A 9,693-nucleotide genomic window follows, 5' to 3' on the forward strand; every position below is an offset into this window, starting at 1 on the left:
AGTACGTCCTGGTGTGTACGGCACTAAGTTGAAACAACCAAAGAGCTAATAAAACAATGACCAACCCTAAATTTGACAAAAAAGAAGCCCATTAAGCGTGTGTGACTGTTACAATTAAAAAGAAAAACAAAACACACACACAATACAGACAGAGAATCGTATAAAAACATCAGGAAAACTCATCTCTGATTTAATATTTACAGGAAATAATCTGCTCAAAATTGATCCAAATCACTTGTTTTACACCATCTTCATACAGTTATTGCACTCACCATTTGGGTTAATTGTACAGTTTATCAGTTATTCTGTTCTGTTATTGTTATGCATTCGATATAATATGAAATATCTATTTTACTCAATGATAGAAAAGGAGTCCCTTGGAGTGTTGGTAGCTTAGTGGATAGTGCCGGCGCCCCATGTATAGAGGTGATGCCTCGCTGCAGCGGTCACGAGTTCGACTCCGGCTTGCAACCCTTTGCTGCATGTCGTCCCCCCACTCTCTCTCTCTCTCTCTCTCTCTCTCTCTCTCTCTCCCCACCTCACACCCCTCAATCTGTCCTGTCCATTAAAGGCAAAAAAGCCCCCCAAAAAAATCTTAAAAAAAAAAAAAAAAAGAAAAAGAAAAGGAGTCCCTTAAGGATTAACAAATTATCAAAATTGTTGGTTATTGACTGATTGATTAATCAACCAAATGACTGATTGATTGATTTTTAGTTGTGTCATGCACACTTACATGTGCCCAACTCTCATGGGTTTACAAGACAACATTACAATAAAAAATACAGGTTATTTAACTACTCAGCCCAGTAACAGAATCCTCTGCCTTCTATCCCAGGCCTTGCAAAAAAACCTGAGCCACAAAAAAGGTTCTCTTTCTGAAACAAAACTATTTTTTTCATCAGTTTTTCATGACCATCCAGCCAAAAGCAATCAACACTGATAGAGGTCATCCCACTGAAAAGTATGTTCCTGATGTCTTCCGGACAGTACAACAAGAAATGAACCTCATTCTTAACTTCACCTAAACTACCCAACAAACAAATTCTGTCCTCATTTCATCATTAGTTCAGTCTATAAAAAAATCAGAAAAAATGTGGAAAATACCCATTACAGTTTGTCCACAACGATGCCTTTAAATTGTTTCTTTTCTGCAACCAACACTCCAAAACACAAAGATATCAATTTACAGTGACACGAAATAGAGAAAAGCAGCACACTCTTCTACTTCAGAGGCTGGAACCAGCACATGTTCAGCACTTTTGAGTTATAAATGAATAAAAACAATTTATCAATTATTAAAACTGTTGTCAATTAATCTTCTCTCCATCACCCAACCTATTAATTACTGGTTGTTTCAGCAGTGGCTCAGACATACTTCAACATAACAACAAGCTGCTGGAAAAAAGATGTCCTCACAGTTGTCTCACTTATGCTGCTTTCAAGCACCCCACGACTACATTTCCATTACAGCTACGGAAATCACTGACAAATCTGGAATCAATTCAAGTGTTTCTCCTCAAAAGCAATCAAAAGGGAAAAAAAGGACCTTGACAAGCAATTTTTGGTGACTTTTTTTCCCCCCTCCAAATTAAGTGGCACGGATCCACGTCTTGCAGAGACAGAAGACTGAAGAGGAGAGGGGTGATCATGAAATGTTTGTTTTCAAGAATTTATTTGCCCAATGTTTAGGGAATGGTTTGTAAGTGCCAAATTATTTACAATCTTTGCAGGCGCTGTATTATGTTCTTGCGTTGGACTTCTCACGCTTGTTGAAAGTGCATGAAGCAAGTACAGAATACAATATATCCACCATCAGTTGATGTCATGAATTCTGTGCTCCTGACTCATAAAATAAAAACTTTCTCCACCAAATTTACTGTCATTTTGAGCTTTTCATTTGTACAGCTTACAAGTTCAAAGAACAACCCTCCTTCAAAAGGATTTACCTCAAAACCATTTCAGAAGTCAATCATTTATGCACAACACTTCCCTGCTTTGGGGCCGCCCACCGGTGCTAAATTGGTCACTGCCTCTATTAATGTCATGAGAAATTAATTGGCTTTAATGAAATAAACCCTTAAAAACTTTCGAGGAAAAAAAGGGAAGAGGTGCTATGTCAGAAAGCAAAGGTCAAATGTTTAATGTGTGAGATTCTTGTCTGGACTGTCACCTCGTAAAGAGATAGGTGCCATCTTCCTACCCATTAGGGCTGCAGCGGTACAGCATGAAACTGTGTACGGTGAAACTGCATACACATCTCCTTTCCTTATAGACTGCCTGTCAGACCGTTCACGCATACTTCCATTTAAAAATAGATTAAAGTTCCAATAATTAATTGTTTGCTCAACCAAAAACACCCTCCTGTTTTCATTCCATTAAAGGTCATTGTAACTGATAATAATAATAATAATGATTGTGTAATCCTGTATACTATGATACTGTGTAACTGCTCTCTATCAGACCATGAAAACCTCTTTCAATTGCAGCCCTTCCTACCATCGAAAGCCTTTGTGGAAGACACCAAATTTTGTGATATAATCTGTCACCACTGTGTTCTGCATTGATTGCTTTCTCCAGTAACTATGGAGATAATATCATACACCAAGATTATTTGGCAAAAATAATCACACTATTTTGCCAAACGCCAAATGTGCTCCAATTCAAACCCAAACTTACAAGCCCAAACTACATTCATCAGACAAAGAGCTTAATCTCCAACAGAGACAGACAAATGCTTTTTGGCAAAGAACATGGAAGTTATTCTACCACTTTCGCTTTTCTAAAAGAAACTATTATTTACCAGAAATAGCCGTATACTCTATGCAGCTACAGAAAACAAATACAAAAAATTGCCTCAGTGTGTTTCTTTGGCATATATATTAATCAAATTTCAAAGCCTTGGCACAGTTTGGACGACCAAACAAAACAGTCAATAGGGAGAAATGCAGGCAAAGTGTCGCATTCTGGCACCCTGCTAAGAAGGTAGCCTTCAAACTAATACAGACTGGAAGCGCGCAACTTTACACAGAGTTTACTTGTGAATAGATTCATAGTCCGCAGGGAGAGATAGTGAGCACAAAAATGAGTGAGTGTGTGTATGTGTGACAGAGTAGTAGAGGAAGGAAAGAGAAGAGAGGATGTTCCTATCAAATCCGGCTAAGTCCCAGTCTGGGAGAGACGGACAGAAAATAGCTTCTACTCCGCTCCCATCCTTAAGCTCAGTTTCCATCAGAAACTTTTCACATAAGTGATGGTTAAAAGCAAATATGACCAACCTTGTGCATGGCTGTGTATATGCATACAGCAAAATAAAGCACTCAGGATGTGTGCAGTTTGTGTTCCGGGCTTGATGACACCAACAGGAGGATGAAGACAAACGACATGTCAGAAACTGTGGACCGAGACGTTGTCATTTTACTGATACACCTGACAGCCCATCTCCCACATACACACACGCGCGCGCACACAAAGATATAGCTGCAGCTGAGCCGTTTGGGAGCGAGGGGGGGAAAAAAGGACACTGTTCTCATTTCCCGTCAGTAATAACCATAAACCACTCAACAAGAGTGACTACAAATTAATCACTGGATCACAACAGAAAATAGCTGAACTGCTGTTGGTGTGGCAGTAATCACAGAAAATGACTTCAAGCGTTAATGACTGTTAGGGGTTTAAGCACTGAACTGAAGGCAGTGAGCCACTAAAATCAAGGCCATTAATACTGGAAATTGATGAGTGATCTGGAAGTGCGCCGTATCACAGATATGGCAGCAATTCATCAGACTGGAGCTTCCTTCCACTCCCCGCCTCACCACCATCCCTCCTCCCCTGCGCGCCCCCTTACCCCTGTCCCTCTCTGTAAATACCACTCTTCAATTATTGACGCTGAACTCTGGAGGGGATAAAGACCAGGCAAGGCCTTCCCACCTTCAATGCTATTCACTAGAAAGGAAAGCACACATGTGCACACACATACAAATGCCAGGCTGCCCTCGCTCCCACCATGAAACACACACAGACCAGCGACAGCAGAGAGCAGGACATTTTACCTCGTATTCCTCGGACTCGATGAGCAGTTTGGCCGTGGTGACGCGAGACTCGTACGGCGGGATGTCGTTCTGGAGAAAACAGACAATACTGTCACCTCTACTGTGTTTACACAAACATCAACAAACATAGTTCTTCCTTTGTCTGATAATAACACGATCCAATTTCAAGGTACAAAACATTCTGCAGCTACGTGGCTGTTAATCACAGCGAAAGTGTGGGCTGGCTGTGTTCAGATCAGCCTGCTCCTGGAGATAAGAGTCATAACAGTGGTGCCACTGGGATTTTTTTTGTCTCAAATCATCAACCCAACCCCTCTTTTATCACAATCGCTCAGTATTTGAATGTCAGGTGCCATTTATTAATTTTATTTAGACCCCGTCCTTACTTTGACATTACAGCCGTTCCTTTCTCTTCCCAACTCCCTGTAGTAATTTGCTTACTTATCCTTGTACACTTTCCTGGTTTTGCCTCATGCTTTCATATCTGCTCTCTCTTTACACAGGCACACACACACACACACACAAAAGCACACACAGGTTTGCAAAGTATTTGTTCCATCTTTTATTTTTTATTATCCCCCATTTCATTATCTCTTACTTTTTATCTCTACTGGTGTCCTTATGTTTGTGCTCACTGCAAAGCACACTGTGACAATCCCGTTAGTTGAAAGTGCTTTATAAATAAACTGGGATCTTATGAGCGTCGGTTGCTGTCAGAGAAAATACTAAGCACAGCTCCGACTCACCTGCATGTCTTCCTCTGAGCTGGAAGGAGCTGCACTCTGTTTCTGGGCAGGGAGCCACAATCCAACACTTTTCAACAGGTATTCTTTGCCTTCCTGCAGACAGCAAAATGCGTATGTGTGTAAATTCACAGGTGCATGTATGACAATAGAGCTAAACCCACATATAAATACACACACAGATGAAAACACACAAATTCATCTGAAGGGAAAAAATGATGACTTTAAATACTATTACATGCCAGATTCTGCTCTTGATGCCAACAATCTTTTGCTCAATCCGAGGTCAAATTTATTGTAATTCAAAATAATTACCACAGTATTCCAAAATAGACCTTTGCTGGATGTGAGGTGCTATAAAGTGTGACTGGAGCCAGCCTGACCCCTACAGCTAACACCTAGTACTACACATCCACTTCAGCTCTACACATAAACTACATTGGCGCTACAGAACCTCTTGTTTTTCCTCAGTTTGGTGTTGAAAGAGCATGAAGAACACTTTTTGAAGACAGCTTGCTTTTGTTTGCTCATGGTTTGAGATACCCACTGCTGACACATTTCCAATACAAACAGTGTGTCCTGAATTTTATTTGTGGAAGAATTATATGAAAAGAAAAGTGCCTTTCTGTTAACAATGCACTGGTTACTCAGGATAATCGACAGATGGCGCTGTGAACAATTTACACTATACTTTTTACTCTTTTGTATTAAATGGTTTTCAGGAAACACTGGAAAAGGTTTTTATGTGTTAAAAGATGAAATCCCAGGCTTGGAGCACATTTTATTCTACAACATAAAAGGACTGGAAATGGATGAAAATCGCGTGTTTTATTCATCTCAAAGATACATAAGTGACCTCAATAACTCACTGGTTGCAACGTCTTCGCACTTTTAAATTTCTTGCAAAATGGTACGCGTTCTCAAAGAAAGGTTCTGCCTTGAATGACGTCTGCCTGTGATAATAGTTAGTAAGCAGCAACACTTTGTCTTGAAAGTGAAATATCTTTAAAAAATTGAGGGGCAAAAAGAGAAAATTAGGACATTCTTCCAAACTCATTGTGAAACGCTTCGTACTGCAAAGTTCTTGTGGTATCTTTTTTTAAAACTGAGTCCAATAGGCAGCACTCTCATCTCTCTCTCATTTATTAGATGACTATATGACCTCAATGATCTGCCCAGTAATTAACATTCCTATCGGCATGACCTGTCTGTGTGTGTGCGTGTTAATGCAAGTGTCCATCTGCTGATTAATGGCATACAATTCAATTTGCTCAGAATAATTAACTCAGCAGATTCCCGCTTTAATGTGGTGATAACTCATCCTCAGCGTCTGTGTGTCTGTGTGCGTGTGTGTGTGTGTCTATGTGCGTGCGTGTCGACTGACCTGGTTTCTCTCGGTACTGAACAGGTAACTTGCCATGAGCTGTAGAGCCTCAGGGTTGTCATGGTGATACTGTAATGCTCGCTCAATGAACTCTCTGCACTTGTCTGCAGCTCCCTCTTCCATGCTACATGCACACACGCGTGTACACACACACACACACACACACACAAAGAAAGACAAATCTCAGCTCATTATCATAGCAGTGACGTAAAATGGGGTTATAAGCATCAAGAGTGCAACTCTGTGGTCTCCAGTACCAGAGGTCTGTTAGGTAAATCTCGGCGATGGAGCAGTAGGCTACACAAACATCCTTCGCTGTGGGGAGCTCGGCGTCCTCATCTGGAGGGGCAGCAGCTGCAGCCTGAGCCTGCTTAAAGAACAGAGGGCAGATGTCTTGAAAGGTGTCTAAAGTTCTAATGAGGGTAATTAATCAAAGCACAGTAAACATGGCATGAACATTTCTTTTAATAATAATCAAGTTATTTCACAACAGAAAACTGCACAACTTCCCTATATTCCTCGAGAAACTCCCTTTGAGTCTTACAGGGGACATTTTGACATGTCACAGCAGGAAAAGCACAGGTGGAAATAATCAAATTAATGGCAGATGAATTGCATTTAGCCGCTTCGGTTTCAGGGTCATGCTAGTGTCAATGCTGGCTCACTGTCACGCTTAGTGGGACACTTGAATAAAATGGAGCCATTGTTAATGTTATTAGTAACAGCTGTGCTTTTCCTCCTATGACAAGTCAAAATGACTGCTGTGAAAAAGACCTATACTGATTTGAATTATAGAATTAAGAATAGCCCATGCCTTTTCCTTGTTATACATGACACATGCTATGAAAGTTACAAAGATATTGTAAAGTCAAACATTTTTACATTATTCCTTATAAATACTTTAAGAGTAGTTATTTAAATTAACATCAATAATAAACATGAAATACTGTAATAAGACAACCTGTGAATTCCATTGGAAAAAACAAGATACTGATTACTGATTAATTTCACATCTGAAATATGTCCTGTTGTATTTTCTCCTTTGCTTTACTTTTTCCCATCAGTTTATTTCTAGTTCAATTTTTAATTTTACTACATTTAATATTATTAATATATGCCATGTATGCTAAAATATTCTCTGGATGCTTCCTTAAATAATTCTTTGAGCAAAAGTCTTGGGTAATTTGGAAAAATACTGTTTTCGAATATTGAACAGACAAAAAACAAAAAAGTAGCCAAAATCAAAAGAAAAGATAGAAAAACATCCTCTGGATACCTAAAACCTGTGTGTCAACCCAGTGCTGTAAATGATCCACACAATAGCTCACGATAGCAACAGCTCTCCTGTGTGTGAGTAATGCTAGTCCTTGGATGGTGATTTACATCATAGCGATTACGTTCCTGAACACAGGAATACTGAAATCAAATGTTTGGTCTTGTTTTGACAATACTAATAAATTCAGACACATCCAGAGTATTTTGACAGTTCTTGGAACTTCTGAGGACTCGAGTAAACTTCAGACTACCCAACAACAACTCCTGTCCTATGGCATACTTGATGCAAAGACATTTATACTGGTACTCTGCAAAAAAAATAAAGAAACACCATCACTCATACAACAGCAGACCACATTAACAGAGACTTTGGAGGGCATCAGATATGTCCTTTGTATTTGGAAGGGACGAACAGCTAAGTTAGGTGCAGGGTGATTAGGAGAGGGAGAGAAGGAGAGGCTTGTGTAACAATATTGTTCCATCTGTCTATCTGTGTTTGTATTTTGTATATGTGATTGGATTTTTTGTTGTATTCTCTTACATTGCTGTACATTTGAAATAGGAATTGCCAAAGGACCACGTGTTTACATTTTTATTAAATACCAGTTATTGCAGATTGGTGACACAAAGTGTTTCCAAATTACCAGTAATTTAGATGTGATTAGTAACATTTCTAATGAATAATGAAGCATAAGTGGCTGTAACACTACAGGTAACTATAATAACTATGTGCTGAGCATGTCCACCAATTCATTTATCGGTGGAATTAACGTCACTCAACAGATGTCTGTTATGACAAGGTGACATGTATGCGATAGATAGATCGATAGATAGATAGATAGATAGATAGATAGATAGATATTTCAGAAATTGATCAACAGCACCCTCTTGTGAAGCTAAATACCATTACACTAGCGTTAAGCCTTGGGTGCATTAGCATTTCTCCCTTGTATGTAAAAGCATGAGTATGAGTAAGTATGTATAACGAAGTAAACTATAGAGGGAATGTGAGTGTGTATGGGGCTGCACTCACTGTGGTCTGTACTTGTTTATCCAATGCAGATAGCAGGACTTGTATCCCCTTGGTGTAGTAGTCCACAGCCTCCTGGCCTGTGTGGATTTGTCCCAAGTACATGTACTTACTGTGGCCTACATCTGGGCTCAGCTCCACTGCACGCAGAAAAGCTTAGACACAATTGGTCAAGGATGCTCACTCCACTCAAACCGCATGGGAATATAACAGTTTTAGTTCCTGACATGCACACAACAAGGAAGAAGAAACCTGCACAAAAAGGATATTCCCTTAGCTTTCTGTGTGTCTCCTAGCTCAGAGCAAATGTGGCCCAGCATGTCTAGAGCTTGCAGGTTGGCGGAGTCCAAATCCAGGGCTCGTTGACAGAAGAGGCAAGCCATCTCAAAGTCAAAGCTGTCCATGTATTCCTCTGTCTGTATAACAGATGATCACATGACATCATAAACATGCAGTAGAGTTAAAGGAGCATTTTAAAAAAGCATTACAAATCTGGGGCATGTCTTTGTTGTGGATATCTTGTCACTGTTACCTTTTCTAGGAGCTGTCTCACAGAGTACTTCTCAGCTGTCTTCTTCTTGGCTTTTTCATGTACTCTTAGTTTCATCCTTTCTTGAGGTGACAAGCCAACAAATCCTGCATCACCTGTAATTAAGTAAAGTGTCAATATTACTTTTGTCTCATTTGGTCTCGTAGAAAGTTAAAATCAAAGCACAACAGGTTAATTTCTGTTAGCTGCCTGAGAGGTTGATGTAACACACTGTAAATAACTAGCAAAATGTTGAATCACTGAACATAATTACTGTTTGGGCGGCTGTCTTTCCTTTTCGGTTTGCTTTTCTTTTTTCCCTTTGACTGTCCTCCCATAGTGGTGACAAATATGTCTTATATTTTCACAATTTCTACCCTCAAAACAGACTTTTACCAAAGTGTAAGCCTTACACACGCGTGGAAAGCAAGTACGGCTGAGCTAAAGGAGTGCAGTGCGCATGCTCTAAGCAGTGACTGGGTGGCTGCTACGGAAAGAGGTAGTGGACATAATATGAGCGGTTTTGAAATAACCTTTTTTGGCACTGAAGCACAAAAAGAGGTAATTTAAACCGTCCGACTTTACCACAAATGTCATTTTAGACTTAAGCTTTAAAACTGGAAGAACATTAAATGTCCATTATTTGAACTTTCTTTCTCCAAGGTATTGATTTCGTAAGGCGG

The 9,693-nt window shown here is 39.8% G+C and overlaps 1 protein-coding gene across 1 annotated transcript in view; it reads right to left on the reverse strand.

The window, feature by feature from the left end:
- Positions 1-9,467, reverse strand: part of LOC117265373 (uncharacterized) — a 34,160-nt gene extending 24,693 nt beyond the window's left edge. Inside the window, exons 1-8 of the mRNA XM_033639821.2 lie at positions 9,285-9,467; positions 9,014-9,126; positions 8,751-8,897; positions 8,485-8,637; positions 6,434-6,546; positions 6,177-6,300; positions 4,796-4,888; positions 4,050-4,118 (exon numbers count right to left, since the gene is read on the reverse strand). Of these exons, the coding sequence (XP_033495712.2) occupies positions 4,050-4,118; positions 4,796-4,888; positions 6,177-6,300; positions 6,434-6,546; positions 8,485-8,637; positions 8,751-8,897; positions 9,014-9,126; positions 9,285-9,348 (876 nt within the window). The 5' untranslated portion in view covers positions 9,349-9,467. The remainder of the gene's footprint in view (positions 1-4,049; positions 4,119-4,795; positions 4,889-6,176; positions 6,301-6,433; positions 6,547-8,484; positions 8,638-8,750; positions 8,898-9,013; positions 9,127-9,284) is intronic.
- Between the last annotated feature and the right edge of the window lie 226 nt (positions 9,468-9,693).

Source organism: Epinephelus lanceolatus, chromosome 10 (assembly GCF_041903045.1).
Source record: "Epinephelus lanceolatus isolate andai-2023 chromosome 10, ASM4190304v1, whole genome shotgun sequence".
NCBI lineage: Eukaryota > Metazoa > Chordata > Actinopteri > Perciformes > Serranidae > Epinephelus > Epinephelus lanceolatus.